Source organism: Mesoplodon mirus (assembly GCF_964341445.2).
Source record: "Mesoplodon mirus genome assembly, chromosome: 6".
NCBI classification, from domain to species: Eukaryota; Metazoa; Chordata; class Mammalia; order Artiodactyla; family Ziphiidae; genus Mesoplodon; species Mesoplodon mirus.
In genome coordinates, this window is record NC_138982.1 from 50,773,052 (window position 1) to 50,793,187 (window position 20,136).

At 45.4% G+C, this 20,136-nt stretch overlaps 1 protein-coding gene across 2 annotated transcripts in view; it reads right to left on the reverse strand.

Annotated features, from left to right (window-relative positions):
* The window catches only part of USP13 (ubiquitin specific peptidase 13), a 122,694-nt gene extending 102,884 nt beyond the window's left edge, over nucleotides 1-19,810 (reverse strand). For both annotated transcript variants that reach the window (XM_082624885.1, XM_082624884.1), the window contains exon 1: nucleotides 19,407-19,810. In XM_082624885.1, the coding sequence (XP_082481011.1) occupies nucleotides 19,407-19,574 (168 nt within the window). In that variant the 5' untranslated portion in view covers nucleotides 19,575-19,810. The remainder of the gene's footprint in view (nucleotides 1-19,406) is intronic.
* Between the last annotated feature and the right edge of the window lie 326 nt (nucleotides 19,811-20,136).

Consider the following 20,136-nt stretch of genomic DNA (forward strand, 5'->3'; position numbering starts at 1 on the left):
GGGGAAGGGAGGCTGTACGCTGACAAAAACCTGAAATGAAACTGGAACAGATCAACGGTTTTATATTTATTTAAGTTCTTGACTTGGGGGTCCTCAGCCTCGCTTCCCATTACCTTTGTGCTTGGTCTAGAGTGGTGTTTCTCATACTACTGTCGTGAAGGACCAGGTTGTTTCGTTTTGTTTTGTATTTTGTTTTGCTTTTATTCATTAAGGAAAGATACATGGTCCTGGTGGTCCCACTGCACGTGGCTAGTTCTCAGCTCCAGCCAGGTGTGAACTGACATGTGTAAGCACCACAAAACCCAAATGGGTCTATATCCTGTTCAAACAAACTAATCCACTGCTGATGCACTTGGATGTGGCTTCAATGTCAAGTTGCTATAGAAATTTCTAAGCACCTACTCTCAATGTTTGTGCTTATCTCATGGCACCAGTCAGCTGACCACACTTCAAGTAGCCCTGCTCTAGAGCTAGGTGAACTGCCCAGTTCTGAGAGTCTCACTGTCAGGAAAGCATCTCTTCAAGGACCCCCAGGGACACCAGGACAGGCCTCAAGCCTTCAGAGCAGCCTATGTCAAAATCAGCTGCACATGTCACTGCCTGCACATCTGCAGACACTGCCCAGGTCCCACACCCATCTATCAACCTGCCAGCCTCTGCCCATGACCGATTCCCACATCCCTCTGCTCACCCCCCTGTACTGATGGTCCTTAACACCAAATCCACTTTCATTTCACAACTGTTAGCATCTTGTTCATTGAAATCTGCAGCTGTGAGAAACCCAAGCTTCCTTCATTTGGGACCACCACATTCAGAAGCTGAGCCATGCGTGCATTTGCTCCTTGAGGGCAGGAAAATTGTATCACATTCATTACTGAATTGCAAAAACAGTACCTGAACAGTGCAGAGCAGGACAGGACAAACATGGAACTGCAAGTTTTGTTATTTGTTATTTGTTGTAGTTATTTGTCGTTTAGTTACACAGTTTAGTCTCTCTCTCTCAAACCGGTCCTCAGTGCCCTCCCGATCTGGATTTAAAATACACTGTGCAGCACAGGCTCGATTTAAACTCTTTGGCATAACTAAACAATGGGAATCATCAAAAGAAAACCGATGGCCGGGCATAGAAAAACAGACTGAGGCACCAGCAGGAATACTCACTTTTCAGGTTTGTTTGGCTAAAGTCATGCTCTTAGCAACACGGACACCAGAAATGCACTGTCCCAGCTCTCCTGCTTTCCATAACCAAGAGCCAGCCTCACATGGTTCTTCAAGACAGCAATGCTGTCTCCAAAACCCCTTCCCACCATGGACCCTATCTGGCTCCTACTTCCAGAGGCCACCCAGCCCAGAATGACGAGTGTGTGCTTCTCTGCATGGTCTTAGCTAAAGAAGATTCTAATTATCATTTACATGATGCACTGTACAGAAACGTGACCAAGATGCAAGACTTGATTTAGAAACCTGAAATTAGAAGGAAGTCAAGAAATACCACTCAGGGCTTCTCAAAGGCTCCATAACAATTCCCTCTGTCAACTTCTCCCACCCCACGATCAAATCCCTAAAAGAGAAGAGCAGCATTAGAAGCCCATGCATTGTTTAAACCCAGTCTTCAATGCATTTCAATACAGATACAAGAGATACAGAGCCATTCACTTATTACTTTATGTTGGATGACCCTGCATACTACTCAGAAGTAACATCAAGGACAAAATCACCTTGTTTTACACTGCTTGCCATTTAAAAGAATATTAAAACCCTGGCGAATATAAAGGTCAAGGTTATAACATGTTTCAGAGGAGCAAGTGAACAGTCATTTTAAATAAAAATACACCACACTGTCAATCAGTAGGTGTTTGAAGAACTTTGTTTACGACAGTGTGTTCTTGGAGACCAGCCTCCGCTGGAAAACAGGAAGGGAGAGGGAGCCTGTGTGAGCCGCGCACTCAGGAAACAGTGTCCTGCATAACCCTTGTTTGTATAACATCAGAACAGTGTGGAAAACAAGTGGTCACTGCCTCAAAGAGAAACATGATGTAGGTAGATGGAGTCACAACAAATCCATGACACACACACCCATGCACAAGGGAGACAAAAGGGACAAGAACACAGTATTTCCTAGAACACTGATTATTTAAAAAGAAAAAAAAAGAGAGAAAGGAAATGAACTAAAATAACTGCTTATAATAGTGAAAAGAACTAACCCCCATGCTCAAGAACAGATTTGCTTAGTAATTTATGGTACATCCATGAAACGTAACACTTCTTCAGCCATTTAAAATTAACTTGGGATGAGTATTTACTAATAGGAAAAACTGTACATAGTATTTTTGAGTGAAAAAAGCAAGTAACAAAAGAGTGTGTACGATGTAATATACACAACACGCACACGCTCCACGGCACAGGATGTCGTAACAGCATCGGGAAATAAGGTGTGATTTTTTTTTTTCTTCACATAGTCTTTTGGCATTTTCTAATTTTTCTTTAGGAACATGGATTCACTTTTTATTAATAAAAACAATAATATTTTTCTTAACTGAAAGTATTTAGAATCCAAAAATATATGTGGAATAGAACAGGCGGTCATTCAAATGTTTCCTTTTCTTAAACCAAGCTTTCCTTAGGCTTTCACAACTTCACAGCTTTAAGGGTCTGGATATTCTCACTACTCCAAGTAAAAGTGTGGTTTGAAATAACTAAGAGATTATCTCGAAATGAGTAGCTAAGGAAATGTGGGAACACACAAGTAAAAGAGAGGTGATTAGGAAGGCAGACAAGAATGTGATTACAACTGAGAAAAATGAAGCTAATCAAGGACACTGTACCCCAGTCGGATGCCATCTAAGTTTACAGGCGGGGATGGTCTGTGCGGAGTCTGGAAAAGAAGCTATGAGAGAGAATGAGGCTGTGATGTCTTCTCCGGGGGCAAGAGAAGGGGGGCGGGGGGATGTGGGGCAGGAAGTTTATTCAGCAGAGAGAGAGACAAGCAAGCTTGGTGTCCTGTTAACATTTACATCCTAGCAAGGAGAGACAGAAAATAAACAGAAAGAGACATAAAAGATAATTTCTGGCAGAGATAAGAGTGATAGAGCAGCCTGAGGGTGGAGACCAGGGAGTTGGGGTCTTGAAACAGCGTGATGGGGGTGGAGCATGGGGGGCTCTCCGGGAGGGCGAGATCTCAGGATGAGGGACCAGGCAAGCAAAGTGGAAAGAGAACCCTCTCTAGATGAAAAGGCACATACAAAAGCCACAACTCCAGGAAAAGCCTGGCTATATCCTCAAAAGACAGAAAGAAACTCAGAGTGCTGGAGTCGAGGGAGAAGGAGGAGAGGTCTGCAGGGGCAGGAGAAGAGCAGGATGCAAAACCACTGGAGGGTTTCCAGATGAGAAGCGCCACAATCTGATCTACATTTTTAAAGATCACTCTGGGACTTCCCTTGTGGCGCAGTGGTTAAGAATCCACCTGCCAATGCAGGGGACAAGGGTTAGAGCCCTGGTCCGGGAAGATCCCACATGCCATGGAGCAACTAAGCCCGTGCGCCACAACTACTGAGCCTGCGCTTAGAGCCCACGAGCCACAACTACTGAAGCCCGTGTGCCTAGAGTCCGTGCTCCGCAACAAGGGAAGCCACCGCAATGAGAAGCCCGCGCACCACAAGGAAGCCCGCTTGCCCCAACTAGAGAAAAGCCTGCGTGCAGTAACGAAGACCCAATGCAGCCAAAAATAAATAAAAAAAAAAAAAAAAAAAAAAAGATCACTCTGGCAACAGGAAGGAAGAGAATTATGGGGAGAGGATCCAGAGAATACATGGTTCCAAGGCTACTGTAAAGTCTAGACCCACGCTGTCCAATACAGTAGCCACTAGGCATATGTGAATGTTTCAATCTAAATTAAATTAGGTTAAATAAAAAACAGTTTCCTCATCGCACTGGCCACATTTCAAGAGCTCAGTACACAGTCACATGTGGCTAGGGTTACCATACTGGGCAGTGCAGATATGGAACAATTCCATCATCCCAGAAAGTCCTTTAGACAGCCCTGTCTAAACAAGGCAAGACAGCACCTTAGCCTCTGGGGGTGGCAGAGGAGGGAGTGGGGGCTGGGTTGCTCGCGGCAGAGATGGGGAGACTGGGGTAGATTCAGTCTATAACTTTAGGGTATAGCCCATAAGCATAGAAGACAAAATAGCTGTAGAAGTGTGTGGGAAACGGCAGAATCGAGGTCAACCCCTAACTGCTTTGATTCATTACTTCATAAGACTGCCCACCTCTCTCTGCTTGATTCTTGCTTTCATCAAGCAAGCATCTGCCTATTAATCCAGCCTCTCGGATACTTCCATATCTGAACGGTACATATGAATATTCCAATGACCGGAGCACAGATTCTCCAGTACAATCTGGCTTCTAGAGCAAAACAAACAGACCACAGTTTTAAAATACAAAAATTAAGTACATGCAGATGGGAAGCAAATGTGCAGTCAGTAAGTAAAACGGGGTCGTCCCTGGTGGTCCAGTGGTTGGGACTCCACGCTCCCGATTCAGGGGGCCCGGGTTCGGCCCCTGGTCGGGGAACTAGATCCCACATGCATGCCGCAACTAAGAGTGCACAGGCCACAATTGAGAAGTCCGCATGCCGCAACTAAAGATCCCACATTCACAACGAAGATCTGACGTGCTGCAGCTAGGACCCAGCACAGCCAAAATAAATAAATAAGTAATAAAAATAAATAAATCAAATTAAATTTTAAAAAAAGAAGAAAGTAAAACAAAGTTCCAGATCAAGTGCAGCAAGCACACAACCCACAGAAAGGGGAAATGTGATAGAGAAAAATCACTATCAAAAAATAGGCTGGCGGGGGTTTCCCTGGTGGCTCAGTGGTTGAGAGTCCGCCTGCCGATGCAGGGGACACAGGTTTGTGCCCCGGTCCAGGAAGATTCCACATGCTGCGGAGCGGCTGGGCCTGTGAGCCATGGCCGCTGAGCCTGTGCGTCCGGAGCCTGTGCTCCGCAACAGGAGAGGCCACAACAGTGAGAGGCCCGCGTACCGCAAAAAAAAAAAAAAAAAAGGCTGGGGGACTTCCCTGGTGGCACAGTGGTTAAGAAGCCGCCTGCCAGTACAGGGTACATGGTTCGATCCCTGGTCCAGGAAGATCCCACAGGCCGCAGAACTAAGCCTGTGCGCCACAACTACTGAGCCTGCATGCCACAACTACTGAAGCCCACGCGCCTAGAGCCCGTGCTCTGCAACAAGAGAAGCCACTGCAATGAGAAACCCGTGCACCGCAACAGAGTGGCCCCCACTCGCCACAACTAGAGAAAGCCTGCACACAGCAATGAAGACCCAAAGCAAAAATAAAATAAATAAAATAAAATAAATAAATTTATTAAAAAAAAAAAAAAGGCTGGGAAAGACTCAAACAGCTCACCAGTAGAACAGAACTACCAGAATACAACATTTGCAAAATCCAAAACCTTGGTTTCAACAGCAAATCCACAGAAATAAATTTGTCCAAATCAGCTAAGTAGAAAAAAAACAAACACATATAATCCCAAGAGACTGTAAGCCTCTGCTAAATGTTGATAAATCATGCTTGTGGCCATGAAGTGTGAAGAAAAAATAGACATGTTAATGCAGTCATGATTCTTCTAGTTTGCTCCAACTTTGACGTTCTCCCTGCAGGGAACTCCTACGTCTTACAGCTGCACAGCCTGGTCCCAGACGGCTAAAGGCACAGTCCAAGCAGCAAGGTTTTGACACACTATAAATTTACTGTTCCACTGAGGCATCATTTATTAACTTTTTTCCTAAGTATGAAACGAAATCCTTGCTCTGGGTATTTGGAGCCATGAGGATGCTGTCATCTGAAGAGCTGGGAAGGGTTTGGGCAGGATACGAGGAAGAGCAGCTACTACGATGCTCAGAGGACAAAAGGGCAAAATAAAAATCGTCAGAGAATGAAGACACTGAGGTGAGCATCTTCAGCAGCGCTGAACTGAAGCTATAATCCATCTAAGTAATTCCCAGCTTACATCTAAAAAAAAAAAAATGTGAAACCACCTTGTCAAAGGTAAAAACCTCTTATAGTCTTTTCTTATTATTTTTAAGAATAGATGGCTTGGGCTTCCCTGGTGGCGCGGTGGTTGAGAGTCTGCCTGCCGATGCAGGGGACACGGGTTCGTGCCCCGGTCCGGGAAGATCCCACATGCCGCAGAGCGGCTGGGCCCATGAGCCATGGCCGCTGAGCCTGCGCGTCCAGAGCCTGTGCTCCGCAACGGGAGAGGCCACAACAGTGAGAGGCCCGCGTACCGCAAAAAAAAGAAAAGAAAAGAAAAGAAAAGAATAGATAGCTTTCTTCAGGATTCATTTCCCCTGATAAACTATATTAAACATGAAGATTAGGTTTCCAGGCTAACCCATAAAAAGTCCATCAGTATGAGCTGAAGTTGAGTATGAATAACACCCCTGAACAGAGCTCCCCACAAAGGAAGCTAGCAAACACTCCACGCCCAAGGCTTCTGCTACCAGAGAGCCTCACAAAGAATTACCAAGTACAGGACGTCCCTCTATGGCAACCCCAAGACCGTATAAATCCCATTTCACCTTCTTCTCGGAGGGATCCCCCCCCACTACCTCCCACTAAAGAGAAGGATAGCAATAAGTAGTATTCCACGGGCAGCCATGAGTACAACAAACCCTGCAAGGTAGGTAGTACAGAAGGGGAAACCAAGGCTTAGAGAAAGTCAGTGAAATTAAGGCACTTGCTGAAGTCCTGCTGCTATGAAGTAGTAAGAAGGGGGGCAGACTGGGACCCAGGCCAGTCTGGCCCCCCAAGTGCTACCGGGTTCAACTGAGAAGCAGATGTCGTTTGGGTGGCAGGAGCTAGGTGAGCGGCTGGCAGTTAGCACAGGCCATTGTAGGGGCCTGGGGAAAAGAGCAGTTTCTTCCTTTTTTTCAAGGCTATATCATTCCAAGAAAGCAGAAGGGAGCCACCCCACTGAAGTGAGTAGCCTGGGCCAGATGCTCTGCCAGGCCTTCCTGCAAGGGAGGGGAGAAGCTGGAGCAGGCCCTGACAGCTCCACTCCCCGAACTCAAAAGGACAGCTGGAGGGGACTTCCCTGGTGGTCCAGCGGTTAAGACTTCACCTTCCAAGGCAGAGGCTGCGGGTTCGATCCCGGGTCTAGGAGCTAAGATCCCACATGCCTCGCAGCCAAAAAACCACAACATGAAACAGAAGCAGTATTGTAACAAATTCAATAAAAGACTTCAAAAAAAATCTTAAGAAAAAAGGACAGGACAGCTGAGTCCTTGGAGTTAGCCTTTCCAGGCTGACAGCTCCCTGACAACAGCAGTGGCAAGACCCACAGGGCAGGGCTCCAACACGCTAGGGAAGCAGCTGTAGGGTTTGACAGCCTCCACGGTACACGCACCCTCATCAACTTCAGCCACTAAACTGGATCTATCAGTGGTCCCGTTCTGCTGGTTGGGGGTCTGGAGAGAGAGCCCACACCAACTGAGGCTCCTTCCAAGGCCTCAGGCTGGAAATACTGCCCCGGGCTCCTGTCTGAGTTTCTCTGGAACTTGGGCCAATCGGTGGGAGGGCAAGAGGCCTGTGCCAGTCTCTGCTTCCTCAACAACCTGGGGGGCAAAGATCCCAGGAGCAAAGAGGTGGGGTCCTGAGGCCCGTCAAAAGGAAGGGTTACTCACAAATCCAGGGTCTCTAAACTAGGGGCTGCCAAACTCTGTAATCCGAACCCTGACCTCTGAGCTCCAAGCCAGTCAGTCCCCCGTTTTTCCTGTGGGCACCTCACCTTCCTCATCTATGACCTTGATACACTCCACCTCCCAGGGTACCGGCTGTGAAGTCATCTTTAACTCCTCCCATTCCTCACCCACTGCATATTCTGTGACTAAGTTGAGCCATATCTTTCATCGAAATCTCTACCGAGTTTAGTCCCAACACCCCACCATCTCTATCCCCACTGCCATCACCCTCAGGAAAGCGCCCCCCTCCGATATTACAAGAGGCTCCTAGTTGAATTCCGATTCGAGGTCTCCCTACCTCCCAACCTACTCCTCATTCCACTTCCAGAACAGCCACACCAAATAACCACGGCCTCATGCTGTTCCCTTGCTCTTAACTGGCCTACTCATCCGGTCTAATCTTATCCAAACAATCTCCTTCACAACCCACAGAAGTCCCAGCCTTGCTTTCCAGTCTCCCCAGTAATCCTCTCTTCCATAAGCCAGTGAAGGCTCTCATTTACATGCCTAGCTTGGTGCCACCCCCACACCTTTGTCTCCCCTCCTCCAAAATGCCACCTTTTCAGATCCCATCCAGTTGTCTAGGCCAATAACTCTTCTAGACTTTACTGATTACTCCTGTGCCTGAAATCTCCATTCACACATTACAAGTGCCACACGGTTCAAAACTTAAATATCCTATAAGTGCTTCAGGGTCTAACCTCATGACGTATCAGGGCTTACGTCCCATCTCTGTCACAAACTGAGATGTCTGTACACGTCTTTGAACAAGCTAACTTCCCTGACTCCCAGTTTCCTCTCTGTAAAACATAGTAATTATCATTTATAACCAGTTACAATTGTAATTAAATGAGATGCTATATATAGAAGTACCTAGAACAGTATTTGACTCATCATAGACACTCAAAATTGGTGCTCACACTCCACTATGATAGAAAGATCCAGATCATACTCTCCTTTCCTGTGGTCCTGTTTCTCTCCTAATACTCACACGTCCCCAATAGCACCTAGCGCAGTCCTGGGGGCATAAGAGGTGCTAAATAAGTATTAGTACTTGCTAATTAACACAAAACAAAATGTTTTATTGTTAATCTTATTACAGGAAGCACATACTATTCTGCAACATCTCTAGTCTGGAGTCTCGTTCAGATTCATTAAATTCTTATTATTTCACTCTGTATGACAGATCCTAGGTCTATCCACCTCATTACAAATAGCTCAATTTCATTTCTTTTTATGGCTGAGTAATATTCCATTGTATATATGTGCCACATCTTCTTTATCCATTCATCCAATGATGGACACCTAGAGTCTGTCATACAGAGTGAAGTAAGTCAGAAAGAGAAAGACAAATACCATATGCTAACACATATATATGGAATTTAAGAAAAAAAAATGTCATGAAGAACCTAGGGGTAAAACAGGAATAAAGACACAGACCTACTTGAGAATGGACTTGAGGATATGGGGAGGGGGAAGGGTAAGATGTGACAAAGCGAGAGAGAGGCATGAACATATATACACTACCAAATGTAAGGTAGATAGATAGTGGGAAGCAGCCGCAGAGCACAGGGAGATCAGCTCGGTGCTTTGTGACCGTCTGGAGGGGTGGGATAGGGAGGGTGGGAGGAAGAGAGACCCAAGAGGGAAGGGATATGGGAACAGATGTATATGTATAACTGATTCACTTTGTTATAAAGCAGAAACTAATAAAAAAAATAGTGACTATAAAAAAAAAGAACAGGGGCCTCCCTGGTGGCGCAGTGGTTGAGAGTCCGCCTGCCGATGCAGGGGATACGGGTTCGTGCCCCGGTCTGGGAGGATCCCATATGCCGCGGAGCGGCTGGGCCCGTGAGCCATGGCCGCTGGGCCTGCGCATCCGGAGCCTGTGCTCCGCAACGGGAGAGGCCACAACAGTGAGAGGCCCGCATACCGCAAAAAAAAAAAATAATAAAAATAAAAATAAAAAAATAAAAAAAAAGAACATCCAGAAATAAAATTTGTGTATATAAGGAAACAAGATATTACAAATACCATTGTCTCTCAGTAAAAACTGGGTTATTGAGTAAATGTTGTTGAGATAACAGAGAAGATCATTATTTATATCATATACAAAATATCATTATAATCATGTTCAATATATAAACATTACACCAATCAACACACAAACATCAAGCTCAGTGACATTTCCCATCCCAAATTTGATGCAAATTGATTACTAACTAGTAACTAAGGTGTAGAAAAATTAAGCAACTTGCCCAAGTTAACATAGCTACTAAGTGATGAACTAGGATTTGAAATCTGTCACATTCCTAAGTAAATTCTTTTGCCTCCATGCTAAAAAAAAAATTCTTATTATTGCCTTGTCCTGCTGTTCCAGCTCTAAAAATGGGTGCTCTCGTTCACATCTGCCCTGCCCATGGGGACAACGGGTGTCCTGGGCTGATCATGAGTGGCAGCACAGAGGCCTGGGCGACACCCACAGACACCAGCTCTCTTGTCACCTCCCCGAGGGGCATCATGTGTGATCACTTCTACCAAGATCCTGGGGCATCTAGAATCATAATACACAAAATACTCAGCAACTACCCAAGACACATTTCCCTAGCTTTTCAAGGGTCCAGCTTACGACTTTCCAGACAATATGATAAAGTAAAAATATGGCATTGGTTATTTTTAATAACATTTTTTATTCCAAAATGCATGCTCATGATTTTTTTAAAAACAGAAAAGCAGAAAAGATACAGCCTTACTAGAACAGGTTCCCAAACGGCACAGCTTTCAATCCTTAATTCTCTAAGACCTCAGCTATTCTGTGTCTTCAACAATCGGTATCCCAACCACGATAGAGATGAACAAAGTGCTTTGAAAGCACAGGAAAATGATTCTCTAACGCAGCTTGGGGGTGTGTGGGGAAGACCCCAGGAGAACACCTGAGCTGGTTTTTAAGGATCGGTGGGGTTTTCAGGGGGTGAGGGGTTGGGAGAGGGCATTCCATTCCAAGCACAGGCCAACGCATGGAGGGATGAAAGCATGGGGCATCTGAAGAACACAAAGGTGCTAAGGGACAACACTGGCAAGGAAAGTTGGATCAACGTGGTAAATTGACTCGTTTGCTCTGTTAGAAAAGTCTGAACAGTGCCACTGAAAATTCCTAGGCAGGGAAGACAGGATAAGACCCATGTTCTAGAGAAACAACTGGGAGTGCAATGTGACAGATAAAAGGAAGGCAAGGTGGTCAGTTACGAGGCTTCTGCAAGAGTCCATCCAGGCAAGAGGTGATGAGGGCCTGAGCCCTGGCAGTGGAGAAGGAGAGAGGAGACCAAGCCGGAACCCGGTCACTAATGGAAAGTGACGTAATAGAGACAGGGATACACCTATGTCCACAGCAGCGTTATTCAAATAGCCAAACGGTGGAAGCCACGCAAGTGTCCACTGATAGCTGAATGGATAAACAGAATGTGGCGTATACATACAATGGACCATTATTCAGCTTTAAAAGGGAAGGAAATTCTGACACATGCTACAACATGGATGAACCTTGAAAACAAAGTAAGTGAAATAAGCCAGTCACAAAAGGATAAATTCTGTATGATCTCACTTACATAAGGAACCTAGAGCAGTCAAATTCATAGAGACAGAAAGTAGGATGGTGGTTGCCAGGGGCTGGGAAGAAGGAGGAATGGGGAATTATCGTTTAATTGGGAAAGAGTTTCAGTTGTGCAAGATGAAAAGTTCCAGAGATGGACAGTGGTGACGGTTGCACACAACAATGGGAATGTACTTAATACCACTGACGTGTATACTTAAAGTGGTTAAGATGGTAAATTTTCTATTGTATTTTACACAGCTGTTTAAAAAGAGAGAGAGGGAGAGGGAGGTAGAGTGGATGGCATTGTACATCTCGCAGCCTGGGGCACTAAATGAATGGCAGCACCTTGAACTGAGCTCCAGTCCACAGGAAGAATGTAGTGGAGAGAAAAGAGAATTCAGAGATGCACAGATGTCCAGGTTCAACGTGAGCTGAGAATACAAACTCTCCCCAAAAGGCTCCCTGACAGGGTCAGCATCATCTCTTACATTCCCAGACTCTAAAAATGACACAACTTTAAAGGGTAATTAACTGTTGCCAAAAAGAGACAGCAAGTGACTTCTTGATTATTAGATTAGAAAAGCAGGACTCTAGGGTACATAGGGCTGATTACATACATATGTCAATTTCACTCCTTTCTGAAACCCAAGTAAAAGAACACTTAAGTGATTTTGTTAAAATATAAACCACAAACCTGGAAACTGTGCTGTAGATGGGTAAGCACTAAAAAGACTAAGATTAGCTGATAAAGCCGAATCCTAGCCCTGCAGGAGGAAAAGCCAAGATTCTATCTGATTTACACCCCAGAATTTCCAAAAGACTCCAGAAAACTCCAGGTTACTCTGAAATTGGGGTAAAAAGGAGCTAAAATAAGGAGGAAAGGTTGAAAATCTATGTAGGTACTACTCAGCACCCCAAGTCCCTCCTCCACACCAGCAAACTACTGATTTATTCTCTAAAGCAGGTAAAAACAAAGGATTCAGGTCTGTGGGACAATGGGCTCAGTTAAGAATAGGGGTACCATAATACATGGAGAACTAGACACGTATGTGTAATGTACGTGTATCAGTACAGAACAGGTCAGAAAATACTAACTGTTCTAGGTATTTCAGGCAGGAAGAGATTTACTACAGGAAATTAGAGGCTTACAGAATCATAGGAAGAGCTGAGAGCCAAGGTCAGAGAAACTACCACTCAAGTTCAAGAAATCAGGATGCACAAGCATCACAAGCAACTGAACAGATGATCCCAGCTCCCCCATAACTGATGTGTCTTTGAGTCCCAGAAGGACATTCAGAAGCTGACTGGAAAATCTCACATCTGCAATGTGAATTGTGCAATAGCAATAGTGGCTTCTCCTTCTCTTTCGCCTTCCAAATCTCTCTGGCAGAACCAAAATCAGAATCGTGCCGTCAAAGGATTCTGGGAAATGCAGTGTCCATGTTCCCAGCTCCTGCAACATGGGAGAAGGCTTAGCAAAACAGGGATAGAGTTGAGAACCAAGAGATAATATCCAGCTGGTATTCCATACCCATATGCTGAGACCACCCTCATCCTCTTTTGCTCAGCTCCCCTGAGTCCTGGCAGACAGGTCTTCAGTTTCCAGGCAAGAGATGACAGAAGTCTCCTAACCCGTGATCAAAGGAAAAAAATCAGGATGCTAAAATGTAAGGTTCCCCAAAGAAACAGCCCAGCCAGATGATCCTACAGTAAAGCTGATATTCAAAAGAATAAAGAATTCTCATCTCTAAAAGAGCCAAAAATTCAAACCCAAGTAGTTGCAATTGTTTTCAAAAGGAGTCAAATTCTCTAAATTTTAATTTGCTTTAAGAAGAATGTATGTGTGGAATATGACATTATGGTTGAGCTAAGATTAACAATAAATTATTCAATCACCACAATGTGAAAATGTGAACCCACAAAAACCTCAGTGCAGGTGGGGTATGCCACTGGAGTAACCAGTTGTACTTGCCTAAACTCTAGAACTTTGGTTTTCAAAGTATGGCCTGGGAACCCTGTGATGCCCCAAGACCCTTCAAGTGATCTGGGAGGTCAAAACTATTTTCATAATGAACTCATTTGCCTTTATCACTCACATGCTCTCATGAGCATTTTTCAGAGTCTACGTGACATCCGATGACATAATCACTCTAATAAGCTAAGGGAATGGAAGTTGTTTTTTAAGTTTTTCTGTCTTAATTTCTAATATGGTAAATGTCAATAGATAGAAACCACATAAAAGCTCTTTGGGGTCCTCAAAAATATTTGAGTGTAAAGGAGCCAAAAAGCTTGAGAATTGTTGCTGTAAAACAACTTTTTAGTTAGTTGATTTTGGAAGGAAACTTTTTTTTTTTTTTTTTTTTGCAGTACGCAGGCCTCTCACTGTCTCGGCCTCTCCCGTTGCGGAGCACAGGCTCCGGACGCGCAGGCCCAGCGGCCATGGCTCACGGGCCCAGCCACTCCACGGCATGTGGGATCTTCCCGGACCGGGGCACGAACCCGCGTCCCCTGCATTGGCAGGCGGACTCTCAACCACTGCGCCACCAGGGAAGCCCTGGAAGGAAACTTTTGATATGTGAAACCAATTAGACTTAGTTTAAGTTTATATCTTCCAAGAGAAAAAAAAACAATCTGTAAGTTCCTGAATTTTGCTTTACTATCTTATATCTGCTTATCCATCAGGAGGAGGATTTTTCCACATAGACCCTAAATTAAATTATTTTTTCCCCTGGGAAACAACTAAACACCATGATAGCAAGTCTCACTGCCCAGAAGGCAGCATACACAGCACAATAGTAAAGAGCAGTCCCTACAGGGACTCAAACAGATACTTGTACACCACTGATCACAGCAGCTTTATTCATGATAGCCAAAAGGCAGAAACAGCCCAAATGTCCATTGACAGATGAATGGATAAAGAAAACGTGGTCTATACAAAATATAGACTATAATTTGGCCTCAAAAAGGAAGGAAATTCTGATACATACTGCAACATGGATGAAGCTCTTGAAGATATACTAAGTGAAATAAACCAGACACAAAAGGACACATACTCTGTGATCCCACTTATATGAGGTACCTAGAATAGGCAAATTCATAGAGACAGAAAACAGAACAGTGGTTACCATAGGCTGGAAGTAGGAAGGAAGGGAAGTTATTGCTTCATGGGTATAGAATTTCAGTTTGGGATGATAGAAAAGTTCTGGAGATGGATGGTGGTGATGGTTACACACGATGCGAATGTATTTATGGCACTGAACTGTACAATTAACATGGTTAAGTTGGTATAAATAAAGAACAAAAAAGCAGAGATTCTAGAGCCAGATAACCTGGATTCAAATCTCAGCTCTACCACTTACAGTTTGTGTGACTTTTGTGCTTCAGTTTCCTCATCTGCAAAATGATCATAATATACAGCACAAGGTTGTTGTGAGGATTACATGAGTTAATATATGAATAAATATATGCTTAGAATGCTGCCTGGCAACTAGCAGGTGCCCCATCACTGGCTCTCTCTTTTAGCACAGGTCAGGATCACCTAGAAAGCTTATTCAAATACAGATAGCTAGACCCCATCCCAGAGTATCTGTCTCAGTGGGTCTGGGATGGGACCCAAGAATTTGCATTTCTAACAAGTTCTCAGGACATGCTGGCACTGCTGGTCCAAGAAACACACTTTGAGAACCACTGCTCTGTACAAATATTAGCTGTCATTATTATTATTAGCAATAATAATTATTATTAATAATTATTATTAATAATAATTATTAGTAGTAGTAGTACTACTGAGGTAGTACCAGGCAGATCGATAAGTACTCGTAGAAGGAACGACAGAAAGACAGAAGTACACTCCTGTGTCGCTCCTCTATTCACAGAATACTTCACTTCTGGTCACCGAATGTGAGGGGCGGGGTGGATCCCCCAGGAAGCCATTCTCCATCTCTCCATAGACACTGAGGAGCCCACAACTTAACTCAGTTCTGACACTACCTAGAGATACCATCACATTCCACAGGTTAAGGGCTCAGTCCCACAAGGCTGCCTCCCCCTCCCCCCCTTCTTGAGACACCAGTTGCAAGTCCAGGTTATCACCTGTGCTTCTGAAGGACTGACTATAAATAGTAGGTTCCCTCCACCCCCTCCACAGGTTCAATTAATTTGCTAGAGCGGCCCACAGAACTCAGAAAAACAACTTACTTACTGGATTATCAGTTTATTACAAAAGATGTTAAAGGATACCAGTGAACAATTAGAAGAAGAGATACGCAGGGCAGGGTATGGGGAATGGGGCGTGGAGTTCCTGTGCCCTCCCAGCACCCTCCAAACCCCACAGTTCAGGGATTTTTATTGTTGTCTTCATGAGATAGGCAAGAATCATTGGCCACTGTTGATTATGTCAATCTCTGGTTCTCTCCCCACCCAGGAGGTGAGGAGGGGCTGAAAGTTCCTACCTTCTAATCATTGGTTCCCCTGACAACCAGCCCATTCTTAGGAGCTTTCCAAAAGCCCCTAGCACAAACTTAGGTGTGGTTGAAAGTGGGTTGTTTAAGGATAACAAAAGACACCTTCATGGCTCTTATCACTTAGGAAATTCCAAGTTTTAGGAGCTCTGTGCCAGGAATAGGGTCAAAGACCAAATATATGTTCCTTATTGTAAATCACAATTTCATATTTCCTACAAATAGATAATCTCAAAGCCTTTCCCGCTGGATTTTGTTTCCCAAAATAAACAGACTGTACCAAAGCCCTTGTCTCGGTCTTCAGTTGACTCCAGCTGAGACAGGGCATAAGGTAAGCTCAGACAGGTGGGGAGGGGCATAATTAGCACCAGAGGGGCCCAGCTCCTCTCCTACCTAATGCTTCGTACCAAGTAGATGTTTTAGAACTACAAGTTAAATGGGTAAAAGAAAATAAAATGATGGCAAACTATAGAAGACAGACTATAACTGCTGTGTTATAAGACACAGACCCTAAGTAATGCAGGCTTCAGAGGAAAGGATGAAGTTTGAAGCAGAAGGCAAATAGAGGAAGGTGGTTCTAGGAAAGGAAATGAGCCTTAGCACACTGAAGACCCAGAGACTGGACTCCCCAGAGCTGACAACCTAGAAAGTGAGAAGAGGTGGGACAAGGTACACTCAGATGAAGGAAGGGCTCAATAACTAAGGAGATGAGAGTAGATTTTACATGGTGGTTCATGAAGGCTTGTGAGCAGAAGTATGAACCAATTTCCCCACTCAACCACACCAAACTTTCTACATAACCCCTGACAACCAAACACCTGGGCTTACAACATGTGATTAACTCTCTTTTATCTCTTCCTTTTCTTCCTATGGAGATTACTAATTGGCCAGGCACACTTTACATATTAATTTATTTAATCCACAAAACAGCCCCATGAGGTAGGTTCTATGATTGTCCCCATTTTACAGATGGAGAAACTGGGGCACAGAGAAGTTACACAGCTGGGTGACAGAGCTGGGATTCAAACCCTGCCAGTCTGGCTCTCTCTTTCACATCTGTCCCCCACAACAAAGTCACCACTTTCTACATGATAACCCCACATGATTCCTTTCCCAATGTTTCCCATATGTTGTATCCTTACCATTTTCAGAACGTGTAACCACAGGTAATTTGTATATCTCATACACATTCATTGAGTTCCTGGCATATATACCAGATGCTGCACCAGCTGCTGGGAATACAAAGATACAAAGTCCCCATTCTCCAGGAAGGTCCCATCACAGATCTTGCAAGATGAACCAAGTTATGGAGAGGTGAACCTACAGGTTGAGGTGAGAAGGTGGGCCTGGGATGAAACCAAATTGGTAAGTGAAAAAACAATTCTCACCCATCCCAGAAGAACTGTTACTTGAGCTAGAATGTTGTCCTCATATCTATTTCTATGCATCTTTATCTAAGACCATTTTCAAAAGTATCAAATGCAAGGATGACTATTTTTTCCACTCAAATGGTTTTGGTCCTTTGTCTACCACAGTCCTATAGCACTGGTGGATTAAAGTCTGCCGTGTTTGGCACCAATGGATTTTGCTCTGTATGGTCCTTATAGCCATGCATGTATGAGTTGGCACATAGTAGGTGCTCAAGAACCTTTATGGGGTTCATGATGAAGTGTTAAGGACCATAGGGAAAGATCTGGAATTATCATGCACTGTGCTTTAATATAACTTGTTATAAAACCTTCTTTCTCTTCCCCCCTTGAAACAGGAAATATACTGATTCACGGGCATTGTAAATAAGCCTAGTCTTCACCAAAGAAGTACTGTGATATGAATGAAATCATCAGTTTACACTGGACAAGATGCTTCTAGAATACTGTTTGGCACACAGTAAGCTCCCAATAACTATTTGTGGAAGTGAATTAAAATAATAAGCTTTTTTTTCACACCTGCCTTACACTATAATGTGGCAAAGACTTCCAATAACAAAGTTTGTAAGAAGAATTTGAAGAGTAACCCAAATCAAACATAGAAAAAGCAGTTTTACCCACTTCACATGTGTTATCCTAAAACAATTAGGCTACTTTCTTCCTGGAGTTCACAATCTGCAGGTGGCTTAAATTAATTAGGGTCATCCCTCTCCAGCTTTAAAAGCTATTAGTGGAAACCTACCCAACACTAGACACAAAATCTGAAAATGGCCTTTTCAAATACTTTGTGGATAACAGGATTTAATGACACTGCTGACCGTCACATTAAATAGTGCGATCACAATACGCTAAGTATTAAATATAACCATTTCATTCCACTCTACACAGACCTTTTTGAAAGAAAAAAATAAGTAATGAACAAATGAGATTTTTATCCCCCAAATGATCTGGAATTAACAAAAAAGAAAAATTAAATATCACAGAGGATACTAATTCTGGGACTTCAGTGTGTACAAAACAAAAAGGCTTTGAAATCAGCTGAAATCAACTCACAACATAATAAAGGATACTTTGGAACATGTGCCGCTCATTTGGTTGTTTTTTTTTCCGCCAACAATACATAATATGAATAAAATGGGTTAGACTATTGTTGTGAAACCTGCCTCAGTCCCTCCATCCATGCACCTCCCTTTTGCATTGAGATCTGCCCAGTGACACATGAGCTCTAAAGTGGGTGGATAAAAATAACCTGATCCTCAAAAAGACATGATAAACGCCAGACAGCTGAGTCACTTTGAAGCCCATTTTGACTCCCGAAAGGGACATTCACCCTCCTTTTCCTTCTCACACTTACACATACAACCTGGTGAAAAACACCACCAACAGCCCTGGGTGGAAGGCGGTGATGCGTCTTCACTTCCCCCTCCAGTCTCTGAGGTCACGACTCGCGACTGAACTTCTAATAATTTATACTATTGCATTTCAAAGTGACTCATTTAGAGGAGGAAGCGGAAAGGCTTAAGGAAACCGTAGTAATCCAGCAGACCCCCTATTTCTGCTGCCCGAGTGGAAGCACCCGAAGGTTTCTTCTGACATTCTGACGTAAAGAAAAGGAGTAGGGAGAAATTTAAAGTGGAGGGAGAAAAGCTCAGAGAGTAAATCATAACTGTCCAGGAGTGGGAATTCCTGGGCAAAGCAAACGGTCCCGGAAAGAGAAGGGGGGAATCAATCTCGTCCACCTACCCGCCCTCCGCTGTCGCCCCAAAGAGGACGCAAACCATCTGCAACGTACAGTTAAGCTTAGGGAACTCTTCGACTCGATCTGCCTTTCAAACGGTGGTGGGGTTTTGGGCAAGCTTCTAGGTACTGGGGCCCTGGCAGCCTAAGAAGCCTGGCGGAGCAAGCCACCGCGGCCGCCCAGTCTTTGGCCTCAGCAGCCTTGGGGCATGCAGCGCCGGGCACCCAGTAGGCACTCACTAAGTGTTTGCTGAACTGCAGTGCCCCTGAGCCAACTCTGGCGCCCGGCGAGGAGGTCCCTGTCTGCCACTGCGCATCTTCTCCCCCCGCTTCACGTGCCGCCGAGTTCGGCTGCTCGCGGCCGCCCCAGGTAGCCCGCACCGCGACCCTCCCCCGAGGCGCCGCCGGCGCCGCCGAGCCTCACTTACGGGGGAGTCGTAGGAGAAGGCGCACTCGTTCTTGTAGACCCTGTCCCCGGACCGGGGCACGCGGATCGTGGGCATGTGGGGCACCAGCAGCTCGCCGATGTCTCCTGCAGCCATCTTCCTGTTGCCGCTGCCGCCCGGCATGCCGAACAGGGCGCCCCGGCGCTGCATGGCCGCGGCGCGCACCCAAGCGGAGCGGAGCGCTGGGTCCGCCCGCGGCGGCGGCGGCGGCGGCGGGCTGCGCGGGCGACGGGAGCCGAGCCGGGAAGGGTGGGGAGAGCGGGCCGCGGGGCTGGAGCGGGCACGGGGGGCCTGGGCGTACTGGCGGGCTGGTGGAAGGGACGCTGCTATTTTTAATCCAATGGCGAATCGCCGGCCCAGTTGCAGCGTCAGGCGGGGCGCTGGGGAGGGCCAGCCGCAGCGCGCGGGGAGGGGGAGCTAGAGAGGGGCCTTGCGCCGTGGCCCGGCTCGGCGCCGGGGGCGGAGGGCGAGACCCCGGGCCGCAGGCTCGGAAGTCGAGAGCGTGCTTCCGTGGGGCACCACCTCGGTGTTTTCTACCGTAAATTGTTAGGCTGCGAAGGGGCAACTCCGAGGCAACCAACACAAAGAGCAGGATTTGAGGTTTTAAAAACCGCTTGCTTTTAAAACATCTGAGGATAACAGCGGGGACTGCCCCTGATTGGGTAGGGGTGGAACTTGAGGTGCAAATCTAGAGCCTAACGTCGGGCCCAAA